General features: G+C 44.5%; 1 protein-coding gene and 1 long non-coding RNA gene across 3 annotated transcripts in view; both read right to left on the bottom strand.

The window, feature by feature from the left end:
* The window catches only part of LOC309614300, a 276916-nt gene that overhangs the window by 185877 nt on the left and 78277 nt on the right, over positions 1–12762 (bottom strand). The window lies entirely within an intron of this gene.
* On the bottom strand, positions 282–7638 carry ENSA (endosulfine alpha). 2 transcript variants are annotated; one of them, XM_082362309.1, is made up of 4 exons: positions 7456–7638; positions 5287–5412; positions 3795–3961; positions 282–1025 (listed from the first exon to the last, which is right to left on the bottom strand). In XM_082362309.1, the coding sequence occupies exons 1-4, from the start codon at positions 7510–7512 to the stop codon at positions 1010–1012; spliced, it is 366 nt and encodes a 121-aa protein (XP_082218435.1). In that variant the 5' UTR covers positions 7513–7638; the 3' UTR covers positions 282–1009. The 2 variants fall into 2 exon arrangements, with proteins under 2 accessions (XP_082218435.1, XP_082218436.1); XM_082362310.1 differs by lacking the exon at positions 282–1025 and having other exon boundaries at positions 3704–3961; positions 7456–7632.

The following is a 12762-nucleotide window of genomic DNA, read 5'->3' as shown; positions in this document are numbered from 1 at the left end:
CCTTATTCTGTGAGTCAAAACCTGAGGTGGCTGCGTCTTCTGCATTAGCTATAGAAACAGTAGCTTGGACAGGAGTCAGGAAAAGTCCTAGTCTATATGCCAACGTCCCTGCTCCCTCTCCGTAAATTAGGGAAACGGGGAACCCAGACACATCCCACATGAAGGGCCCCTGTTCCTTAGAAACTTAGGTCCCCACATTGGCTTCTCCCCTTGAATGGTGTCTTCAGTCTTGTTTTCTTCCCTTTCCCCAAACCCCAATAAAACACACCAACTGCTTCAGAGTATTTCTGGGTTGGGTTTTTTTTTTGTGGGTCTTCTTTTGTTTTTTATTTCAAACTGAAAAAGTCCCCTGGGCTCTATGGGGCTCCCCACGCTCATAGCCCCCTTCTCCCATGCTCACTGCCCTTCTTCCCACAACAAATCTATTTCAAGGACAGCACTTTTTTTTTTTTTTTATGAACAACTGAGTTCTCAGCTTGCTCTGCAGAACCAGAGGAGCTGTCTGCATCTTTCATATTTAGACGGTCAGTTTCTTTTATCTCACACCAGGTCCCCAGCCACATCCAAGCAAACAAGGCATTCTTCTACAGAGCTGAATTAGAGCCTCTCATCTTTTGTCCATTTTACTTCCTCCTCCTCACACCCACCCCACACCAGCCACATGGTTAAGGAGGATAGTCAAGAATGTTTTTATCAACTCCAAGCCCTAAATCATATTCCCCCAAATCTCCCACTCCACCCTCCCAACCCCCCACCCCACCCCCAGGATTTCACTGAGATGTCTCCCAACAATTATTTGGAAAAAAAGGGAAAACAAAAAAGGTTCAAGGTCTTGGTGCTCAGCCCAAGGGGCTCCATGCGCTGGGACACCGACGGGCAGGGGCTTCTGCCTCTCCGGCCCGCGCCCGAGCCACCTCCTGACCCCCGGCTGCCAAAGCAGGGAGGGGCAGGAGCCAGCACAGGACCCAGGGGGGCAGCGTCTCAGGATCTGGCGGAGCCCCGGGCAGCATCATTCAACTTGGCCACTGCGGACGAACACAGAAGAAAAAGAAAACACTGTCAAGCAGTAAGGGAAAGAACCCTAAGTTCCACCCCAGTCTCTACCCCATCACTCTTCCACACTTAACAATCATTAGGGCTACCTGGCACATGTCTCAATCCTATCCAGCGAGTTTGTTTAAAAAAAAAAAAAAAAAAAAGAATTTCAGTCTTTTCCTGTTTTCAAAACAAAATGTTCTCTGTCTTTTTGGAGATACCCATGAAAACAAAAACAGAAAAAAAAATTCTTTAGACAAGATCAAAACAACTGGAGGTTTTCAGGGGTCTAAGCTGCCTGGATCAGAGCAGGCTTGGTTTCAGAGGCACAGCCAGAGCCACCTGCAGCAGCGGAGACGGACGGGGGCACACAGCGATGAGGCGGTAACTGCACGGAGGTCAGGGCCAGACAACACACATGTTGTTTTGAGTGGACTTAGTAATCTAGGTTTAATCAAAGCAATTTGGATTTGGATTTTGAAATGACCCTTCTTTGCCATGGAAGCTATGTACTTCACGCTGTGGAAACAGGTGGCGTATACAGAACGTAGCTTGCTTCTTTGTTTTCTTAGCCTTGAAGATGACCAGGTGGAGACAGAGACCAACAGTTTTTCTGATTTCCCTATTTCTTCTATTCCTTCCTAAAAACCAGACTCACTGTGGCCTCAGTCTTGAGGAGTCATACTGACCGATAGAGAAAGCAGCTCAGACAGAAAAGAAAAGAATACAAAATTTGAGAAGATCGGAGATGAAGAAAACGTACAAAATTATATATATATTTATATATATAATAACATGACATATCTATGTACAACATGTCTGGGACAGTTGAGGAAACTATACAAGGATGTTCAGCATTTTCCCCTTCCCACATGGACTTTAGACTAAGGAAGACAGCATGAGGAAATGGAGCAAGAAACACAAAAATTATATACAATTACAAGTGACAGCCAAGGAGTTTGGGGGCCAGGGAATCACAGGATCCTGCTCTCCCCATTCCCTCCTCACCAACTTTTTCCTATCCAATCTGAATGATGGCCTGAAAAGTGAATGGCTGGTCAGGAAAGCAGCAGAGACACACCCCAACCCCCCCACCCCCACCACCACGTGCATTAGCAAGTTCATCAGTCGTTCTCATCAGGCCAGATGTGTGGTACATCAGAACTGGTGAGCTGAGAGGGCAAGAGGATTATAGAATCTTCCCCTCCTGAACAGCTAGTTCTCACCCTGCCCTCTCTGTGAGAACTAGCAGGCTGCATTCAGTAACATTCAGGCCAAGCTAGTGATAACTAGATGGACGATGCTGGCCACCTGCAGCCCCTTTCCTCCACCTGGTTCACGATCAGCGTTGCTACTTCTCAGAGCACAGGAGCTGGGTTACTGAGCTCTAGGAAGGCAGAGATTTCTCAGTGCTCCTTCTCTTTCTCCCTAACCACCTTCCCCAGCTTCCTCCAAGGTGATTCATCTCCTGAGAACCTGCTGCTCCAGCCCTGCAGTGGCACTAAGCCCCGGAGGCTCGCTCAGTTCATCCCTTTTCTTCTTGTCTCCCTAACAATACACCTGGCAGCTGATAACATCTGAAATATGGGACTCCAAATGTGCATGACTGGGCATGTTTCTTCAGGCCCACAGCCTGGCTGCCAGAGCAGCTTTTTAGCAGCAAGGGCCCAGATTGTACGAAAGCAGGTGAGGGCAGAGGCAAGAGCTTTCATGGCTAGCTTCTTAGAATTTTTTTTTCTTGACCCTCAAGACCATGATACTTATGAGGCCCTCTTGCCTGAATTTATAACCCCCAAACCTCAACTTCTCTCCCCATGTAGGCTTCAAATAGTTCCCCTCTGTAGGCTCACCTATGGGCCTTCCTCACTTTCGGCTTTACAATGAACAGCACAGTTTTTTTCAGGATTTTAGAATCAGAATCAATCTTATCTATATTCAGCTGTTTTACAGATGAGGAAATAGAAATCCAGAGAGGTTAAATGACTTGACCAAGGTTACACGTCAATTCTGCCTAGACTGAGTGGAACTAGAACCCAGATATCTTGACTCTTAACCCAGTGTTCTTTCCACTATCCCATGATACTTTCAAAAAGCAACATGCTGGGAGAGAGAGAGAGAAGGTGCCCATTTTATGTGAATTATATCCTCCAATCTTTACATTATTTAAGAACCAGGGCAAACTGTAAAAGACACTGACTGAGTAAAGGAGGTTAAGTGGGCATTATAGTTTTAGGCAAGCAAATCAGTTTTTCTTTTTGAGGCTTCTCTAAACCTGCCATAATGGAAACATGAAGCAGTAGCAGCCCAAGGGACAAAACACTTAAAGCACAGAAAACAGATCCCATTCAATCTACCTTTCCCAACCATGTCAGGTTAGCCTTGGGATGTTAAACCTGTCATATTATTCCCAAGGCCTAGCCTAACCAATTTTGGGATATTCTCTTCCAAAAGGAGAAGTCACATCTCCCCAGTTTCTTGTACAAAAGAAAAAGAGAGTTTGCAGCATTATCCAATCCTAGTCTCCTATTTCTGAGCCCCTACCTGGGCTACATGAGGGTGTGGAAATATCAATTTATCCAAAGAAATGAACTCAGAGCCTCTCTTCAGCCCGCATTACCTTCTCAGCAGCCCCCAGGAGAATCACAGTCATTTCTGGCTAGCAAGCTGAGAAGATATAACTAGGTGCCCATTCCATCCCTGCCTATGATATACAAAAGTCCAGTGGGTGAGGAAGGGGAGCAGAAGGGGGCCCTGGTTACCCCGCAAGCTTGCTGGTGACGAGTGAGGACTTTCTCTGGGGCAGATCCTGTGGGGTGGGGATGTGGTCACCAGTCACCAGGTTCTTGTCTGGTCCTGCACTTGGCAGCTGCTTATTCTTCATCTTGGCTTTGGCCATGTTGTAGTCTCCTGAGTCAAAGTACTTTTGCTAAGAGAAAAGAGGGAGGTTTAGGTGAGTGAGGAGCTCTGGTCTTCCTCAAAAACAAGGAGACTCACATCCACTATAAACCTTCATCCACGCTCAGATCTTTCAAGTCTCTTTTGGATTAGTCTCTTGCATACAGAGCTTAGCATTAATTACATTTACTTATGTCTTCTCCCCAGTGTGTTCTGACTTTTTCAGGTATGGAAGCAGTTTCCCAGCTAGGGTGTGTTATTTTTGGAGTTAAGAGATAGCTCCTACATCCTCTGTACCCATATCTTTTGTAGCCCCATGAGTACAGGATGGTTCAACCAAATTACTGACTTTATTCACTAAGGCTTATGAGGACCTATTAGCCTCCAATGGGCTTGGTGCTGGGGGAACAGAAATGAATGAGATACACAGAAGGGTCGATCTGGGGCTATCAGCAGGAGATCAACCTCAAGCTAACAACCTCAAAATTAAAAATTATTCTCTCAGACTATAAATAGAAACTGGGTTTGTTCATGAGAATAATGTACTTTCCTCTGACTGCAAGCACTCCCACACATGTTCCATGGCTCTGACAGCCTGCCCACGCCTGCCTTGCTTACAGCAAGGTAAACTGCAAATCAGCATCACATCATCATCTGTGACTAAGACTCAGTAACCGGGATTCTCCACAGGGATCTGCTTCCCTCTCCATTTCATCCACATAGAGAAACACATTCCAGGTTAATGACATACAATCCCTCAGTCGGCTTTTGGTACCTCTGAGGACTGAGAAACCTTATCAGGAGCTAGATGGCTATGAAGGTAAGACTCTGCCTTGGGAGGAGGACCACCATTCTGGACAGGAAAAATAAGTCTCTTCAGGGAGCATAGTTAATAGTTGGTGCTAACTTCAAGGGTCTAAAGACATCTACTATTCATTTCAAGTTGAGGAAATCTGTAGGACAGATGGGCTGATCTTTTTCTGAAATAACACACCCCAAAATTTAGCTCTAATCCTAAATGTGCAATCCTAAAACTCCCACCATCCAAACCAGGCAAATGTCTGGAGGCTGTCAGCATTCCAGACTCTAACATCCTTCCCTCACCTCACTCCCCCCAACCCCATGCCCAAATGTCCCTACATTAAGCCTGAATATCCTACGTGGGAAATCAGAAGATAACTGATACCATTTCAGGGATTTACAATATTTGCCTTTCTTTATACAAGTTTCTAATTTTTCTCTGCTACTGCCCCACAACAAAACCTTCATATCGGTGTTCAGTAGAACTTCCACAGATCTCATCCCTAAGGCCCCCTTTGGCTCCGAAATAAGACGGTAAGAGATTGTGCCCCATACCCCTTTCTGGAGTCTCTTCATGAGGAAGTCGGAGCCTCCAGGCTTTTGTCCTAGGCTTGGATATTTGGCCTTTAGCTTTGCCTCCTCGGCTCTCTCAGGGAGCATACCTTCTTTCTCCTGTGTGTCCTGGAGGAAACAAATGGGCCAACAAAATTAAACACTAAGAAGCAACTGCTTCTAATATCTGATAACTTTTATACTATTACCTTTTCCTGGAGGTCTACCCATTAGTAAACATGCTATTTCCACTCTGTTCTTTTTTTTTTTTTTTTAAATCTTTTTATTTATTTATTTATTTATTTATATTTTTAGCTGCACTGGATCTTCGTTGCTGTGCACGGGCTTTCTCTAGTTGCGTCGAGCAGGGGCTACTGTTCGTTGCGGTGCGCAGGCTTCTCATTGCGGTGGCTTCTCTTGTTGTGGAGCACCGGCTCTAGGCACATGGGCTTCAGTAGTTGCAGCACGCAGGCTCAGTAGTTGTGGCTCATGGGCTCTAGAGCGCAGGCTCAGTAGTTGTGGCACACAGGCTTAGTTGCTCCGTGGCATGTGGGATCCTCCCGGACCAGGGCTCAAACCCATGTCCCCTGCACTGGCAGGCGGATTCTTAACCACTGCGCCACTAGGGAAGCACTCTGTTCTTAAATAAAGCTAGACCTTTGTTCAAATCCCTAAAGCTCAAGATGACTGTATGGTGAGAAGAAAAGATAAGTTGCTTCTCACACGAAACCCAGGGAACCACCCCAGTGACCTGTGAGTGACCTATACCTAAACCTAAACACAGTACTTCACTCAAAGAGCAAGTGATATCTCACTCAGAACAGAAGCTAGGAAAGACAGAGAAAAGAGCTAGCAGGGCTTCTGGTGATACAAAATTAGTAGGAAAGCTCCCTAGCTGTCCCTAAAATGCAGTACAGGTCAAATGGGAAATCAAGGGGTAACTGCTGAGATGTTCCCTCCTAAGCTAGTCAGCAGATAAGTCTCTCTACGGAGGAGGCCAGCTATGTAGCCATCTCCAGACACCGCCACCTTAGTAATGGGACAGCATTGCTTCCATAAACACTGTAGTTGGAAGGTGACAGGTAAACAGAGATTAAAATGACACTTTTTAACCTCAAGAAAATTAAGGTACAGTAGGTTCACTAGTATTTACCTACCAGCTTTGCCAAAAAATCAACACCTTCCCTAGTGACGGAAGTTTGGGGAACATGCCAAGAGCTCAATTAGCTTGCGGGGGGCTCTTGCTGTTACTCTCTGCTTGCTTTTTGTAGGCCCTGCTGCCCTTTTCTTTACTGACTTTTTAAAAAAGGACATGAAGCCAATTTGTGGTTCTTTTTAGTGGAATTACATTCCCTTCCCTTGAAAACCTGGCACAGACATAACACCAGGTGTATTTCATGAACCCGAATCCAGTACTAAATGTTATAAGTCAAATACAAACCCCTAAAGAGGGTGGCGTGTTTTCATCACAGAATTGCGGGTTAACTAAGTCCCACTACCTTGGAAGTCTGGGGGGAATATGGTGGTGTCTTTCTTGTCACGACTCTGTCGGCGTCTTTTCTAGGTTTAACCTCCATTATTCTGTTTGGAACTCTAGTCCTCTTCAATTTTGTAAGGTCCTCTTTGAAGGTAGGCAACAGACCATCTCCAGCGGTCAAAACAGGTCTCTTTGAGAAAGTTGCCGCCTTTAACTAGCCATGATAATAATTACTCTTCTCCCTTCCCCCAGTGCTGGTCCTTTTTAAACGTCTTTACCTCGACTTGTATCTTTCTGGGGATTTAGAATGCGAGCCCCAAGCCTAGTTGTTGGGTCATCTTACCCCTACTAACCAATAACACACATCTCGTCCCGGGACCACCAACCCCCTTTCATTCACCCAGTCTTTCTAAACACCCGCCCCGCGCCCAGGCTCGGCCAATTATAGCACAGCTTCAATGAGTTGAGCGGTAGGTCTACTGGCCAATCAAGAAGAGTACCGCACTGATTGACAATCCACCCAACTAACCAGCGCCAAAGCAGCAAGCCGTATTGAAGCTCACCCTGCATGACGCGAGAAGTGGCCAACCCCTGCAGAGCCCGAGACCATGGCGACCAATCCGCGCTGGTGGCAGACCGTCTCTCGCCCCATCACGGTCGCCCCCAGCTCGCCCACCGCACCCCCTCCATTTCACCTGCTTCTCCTCGCCAGTCTCCTCCGCAGGGTTCTCCTCCTCTTGTTTCTGGGACATGGCGGGACCGGGACTGTGGAGTGTAGGGGACCCAGGAAGTCACCCGGAGAAGGGAAGGGGGAGGGGAAACGGGACAACCTGAGCAGCTTCTTCGGCTCCTGTCACTAGGGTTGCTCAGTCAAAATGGCGGCTCTTGCCTGTGACGTTGCGGCCGCCCCTTCCTATGGGAGCCAATGGGAGCGGGGTAGATAGCGCAATGACGTAACGACCTACCAATAGTTGCTGGCTAAATGTGGGTTCTATGGAGGCGACGGGCAAGCTGGAAGGCCAACCTGGAAAGAGAGTGACCCACAAGGACCAATTGGAAGGGCGCGGGGGATGTGAGGGGGTGGTGCTGGTAGCTCTGGCATTTTTGCTCCTTTGATGGGGTCAGACTTCCTTCGGCTCCACCGCCCCGCGACCAGGAGGCTTTGCTGAGCTTCAAATTGGAGAGCGAAATGATGGAAACCTTTTATTTCCAGGTGAAGAGGATTAAGCTTTGCGCAGTGTTAGCAGAAAATTATCAATCACCAGAAAATAATTAAGAGGTCAGAGTGGACTTTAACGTGGTACTCCACACTATTCCAGTGTGTCACTTGGGGTGTGGAATGGAGAGACTGAGTCGTCTTGTGGAACACAAATGGCTTACGTTTCATGATTTAACTCCTATGTACAGTTTTTTACTTGTTCACAGTCATCCCATGGAGACTTGAGCTCCTTGAAACAGTACAGGTCTAGGTACCTGGTAAACATTTAGTAAATACTTGCTAACGTATCTGAGTCACAGTTCAACAATATTTTTTTGAGTGTCTATTTGAAGACGGTACTGTTTTAGTTTTACAGGGGATACATATGTAGTAAGGCAGTCTCTGCCATAGAAAGTTTAGTGGGCTTGTAAAGTTTAGTGGGCTTGTGGGAGGGTTTTCACAGTGTGCCAGGTGTACCTTAAATCCTCAATATTAAATAGACACGTCTTCCTAGAGTGTTAGTCAAAAAGCACGACATTTTTATATTAAGACAGTCTAATACTAATAACACTGAAAAATTCATATTAAATTTTAATTTTCCAGGCAGCCTGTTGTGACAGATAGCCTTGGGGCTGTTCATTTTCCTGTATAATTAGGTACACTTCTAATGGAAAAGTTTGAGAAGCATAGAATACACAGATTATCATCACACAAATCTGGTCAGCATTGAAGTAAAAGTATTAATAAAGTGGTATAGGGGTTCAAAGGAAGGTTCATATTCAGTTTAGGGTCCCCCCCACAAAAAAAAGACTTTGTGATGGAAGTGGGTATTTGAAATCAGCTTTAAATAATTTAGGAGTTTGCCAGGTAAAGGTGAAGGAAGGGTATTCTAGGTGATGGGGTCAGCATGAAGGCTAGAAAAATAGAACTGAGTCCAGAACATGGAGGACTCTGAATGCCAGGATAAGGAACTAGTGAATAATTTAGTTATCCAGGGGAGACATTTAAGGGTTTTAGGCCAGAGAGTGGCAGATCAGAACTGTTCATTAGGAAGATTAATCTAGTGGTAATGAATAAAAATCATTCAGAATTCCAAGCAGAAAGATAGTGGGGGTGGACAGTCTAGCCAGGAGTCCACTGCAATACTCTGGGTAGGAGATAATTAGGATTTAAACTAGAAACATGATAGTTTAGAATGGAAAACAGTGAACCTAATTGAGAGAGTCTGTGGCAATGGAATCTACTAGATTAGCAGCTGATTGAATATAGGGAATGAGGAGACCATGTGCCTCAGTTGACTGTTTGTAGAAACAAATTCAAGAAGAGGAGTCGATTTGGAAATGGAATTGGAAGCAGACAGAAAATGAGGTGTTCAGTTTTGAAATCATTGACTTTTTAAAAGCCAATGAGCCATTTGGTGGAGATATCCAGGCGATGAAGACTTAGGATAAATGTCCTCTGAGATCTCCATAGCTGAAATTTTAGCGTTCTAGGAAATATAGATCTGGAGTTTGGAATAAAAGTAGTAGCCAAATATGAATGAAATTTGGACTTCTTCACATAACTATAAGTAAAGTTGTGGAATTAGATGGGATCAACAAAGGAGAAAGTAGAAAAAAAAAGAAGTCCCAAGACAGAAACCTGGGGAAAAGTTGGCAAGGGACACAGAGACAAATGATCAGAGTGGTAAGAAGAGAGAAGTAACAGAGAAGTTAAAGTTGAAGGGGACAAAAGCTAATTGCAAGTGGTTAAAGAGTGAAGAGGTGGTAGCAATATTTAACAATAAAGCAAAGAAAGGAATGAGGACAATGAACTGAAGAGGAAGCAGCAGAGGACTTTTCTTTTTTTGGAGAGTAGGCAAGATTTAAGCAAGTTTTAGAAAAGGGGAAGGGCTAATTGAGAGAAAAACTAAAAATATAATTAACTACTTTAAAGAGAAAATAAATAATTACAGTCTCATAGAAAACAAACTTACGGTTACCAAAGAGGAAAGAGCGGGGAGGGATAAATTAGGAGTTTGGGACTAACATATACACACTACTATGTACAAAATAGATAACCAACAAGGACCTACTGTATAGCACAGGGAACTAAATAGTTTGTAATAACCTATAAGGGAAAAGAATCTGAAAAAGAATATATATATATATATATATACACACACACACACACACACATGCATAACTGAATCACTCTGCTGTATACCTGAAACAAACACAACATGGTAAATCAACTATACTTCAATTAAAAAAAAAGTTAAAGTCTCAGAGGAGATCATTAGATCAGGAGGGAGAGAGGCAGACAGGTCGGCTTTGGCCACTGAAAAGGAAGAATGGGAAGGGAAATGTACAGAGAGATTTTGAGGTGGCTAAACATTTAGAGAAGTCATATTGAATGGACTTGCTTTTCTGCGGTTAATCTTTTGAGAATAAAAAGGATGATGGGTGGGATAGAGGATCTAGGAAAAATGGGGTAGAAACTGTGCTATAGAAAATGGCAATGATGCAAAACAGCAAGAAAGATCTACCTGAGATTAGATAAGAGTGAATGTGTAGGGCTTCCCTGGTGGCGCAGTGGTTAAGAATTCGCCTGCCAATGCAGGGAACACGGGTTCGAGCCCTGGTCTGGGAAGATCCCACATGCCACGGAGCAACTAATCCGTGCACCACAACTACTGAGCCTGTGTTCTAGAGCCTGTGAGCCACAACTACTGAGCCCGTGCTCCACAACGAGAAGCCACTGCTCGCTGCAACTAGAGAAAGCCCACGCACAGCAATGAAGACCCAATGCAGCCAAAAATAAATAAATATTAAAAAAAAAAAAGAAAAAAAAAAGAGTGAATGTGTAGTAGTCCTAATCAGCATGGCTTTGTGACTTTGGTCAGTAACTCCTGGCTGCCTTGGGATGGAGAAAACAGACAGCCTGAGTTAATTAACCAGGACAAAGGACTGGTAAAGAAGGAACAGTGGAGGGAGGACAATGAGGAAGTCTAGAATGGTTTGCCAGTTTGTTGAAATAGCTGACTGTGGCATCTAGGCTCTTTAGGAAAGACAGAATGAGATTGATGAACTGGGAGGAGTAGAAAAGAGTTGAAGAACTGGTTATGAGACAGATGAAGCTCAGATTTGGTGGGAATGACTGAGAGGCAGATGAATAGGAAGTTGCAGTGCGAGGGAAATTTCAGTTTGTATCTGGGAAGGTGGAGACATTGTAGGTTATGATGAGCTCTAGCCTATAATAATTATAATTGGTGCCAGATATGGCTATAGTAGTCACTGTTGATACAATCAAGCAAATGTGAAGTCACAAAATTTGAAGTTCCAGAGCATGATAGGGAAGGTGGTTAGGACAGGGTGTCTGCGACCCATATGTTGGAATGAGCTATAGGTCACCAACACGTGTATTTAAGTATATAAGGTACCACACTGTGTGGAAGTAACTATAATATTAGGTAATGTATGACACTTACCAAATGAGTTGTATTTGTAAGTGTTTCAAAGATCATTTCTGGCTGAGCTGGTCAAGGAATGTTTTAGATGTTAGAGAACCTAAACTGGGACTATGAAGATGAATAGGAAAGTTGGAGATTAGCAGGAGGGGGGAGGAAAGGAAGACAATTTAGAGGACCACCCTATCTTATAAAAGTTTAGAGGGTGACTGACCCCTGACTGAGGAGAAAGTATCTATAGCAAGAGTTTCTACAGGGAGTGAGATCCTACTAGCCCAGCAAGACTCCTCTTTCATCCAACAAATTTCATTGAGCACTCATTACGTGTTATGTATTGTGCTGGGCATGTTACCAAACAAAACTTGGGTCTGCTGTGCTTGGGATGCACAGCAAAGCCTATATACTGACACTGGGTTGTGATGAAGAAAAGTACAGTGTTTATTGCAGGGCACCACACAGGAGAATGGGTAGTTAGTGTTCAAAGTACCCAAACCTCCCTACCCCCCATGGCTTTCAGAGAAGAGTTTTAATGCCAGTGTGAGGGAGAGGGTCATAGGGTGTGTGATCAGTTCCTACACAATTCTCTAATTGGTGATGGTGAGGTAACAGGATGATGTTTTGTGAATCTCAGTCATCAACCTTCTGGTTCCAACTGGTCTGGGGTCTGTGTGCTGGTGGTCAGCATGCAGTTAACTTTCTCTGCCTGGTGGGGATTTTAGTATCTGAAAAAGAACTCAAGGATATGGCTCATGATATTATCTACAGCCCTTGAGGAGGAACTAAAGGTCCTTGACTTTATTTTATGGCTAAACTATTATTTTTTTGTCTTGCTCGACTGATTTCCTTTGTTTCTGCATTTCTCACTTTTCTTGATTAAATTTGCTCTTTGGAACTTGGGGAAGGCCTAGGAGGCTAAAGCTTTTCTATAAACAAGAGGTGAGGGACACAGTGGGATCTGTCCCTGAGAAGGCCCTGCAAGTTCCTGCTCAATTTCAGGCACCATGGATGGATGCAAAGATAAAGGTCAGTCCCTGCCTTCAAGTTGTTCACAGATGAGTAAGAAGATAAGAGATGAAGACGGTTTACACTGGCGAAGACTATTAAAAGCAGCTTCTTGGAGGAGATGACATTTAAGGAAGTATAGGAATACTCAAGGTAAAAAAAAAGGGAGTGTGGAGAAGCCATTTTCAAGCAGAAGGAGCCTCATGTGAAAAGACATAGAGCCATAAGAAACTCCATGTTCTGGATCCTTGGTTCTCAGACTCGGTTGATTAGAAGTTCCCAGGGAACTTCTTAAAAAAACGGATTTCCTCAGCCCTCTTTCACCCCAGTTGAATCAGCATCTCTGGGCTGGGG

This window comes from Balaenoptera borealis (assembly GCF_965194805.1).
Source record: "Balaenoptera borealis genome assembly, chromosome: 1".
NCBI lineage: Eukaryota > Metazoa > Chordata > Mammalia > Artiodactyla > Balaenopteridae > Balaenoptera > Balaenoptera borealis.
The sequence above is the reverse complement of the archived record's forward strand: the minus strand, read 5'-3'. Positions and strand labels throughout refer to the sequence as shown.

Coding starts and splice junctions, on each gene's coding strand:
- ENSA (XM_082362309.1), bottom strand. CDS start 7,512: ATGTCCCAGAAACAAGAGGAGGAGAACCCTGCGGAGGAGACTGGCGAG. Junction 5,413..7,455: donor AGACTGGCGAGGAGAAGCAG/GTGAAATGGAGG, acceptor TGTTTCCTCCAG/GACACACAGGAGAAAGAAGG. Junction 3,962..5,286: donor TGAAGAGACTCCAGAAAGGG/GTATGGGGCACA, acceptor CTTTTCTCTTAG/CAAAAGTACTTTGACTCAGG.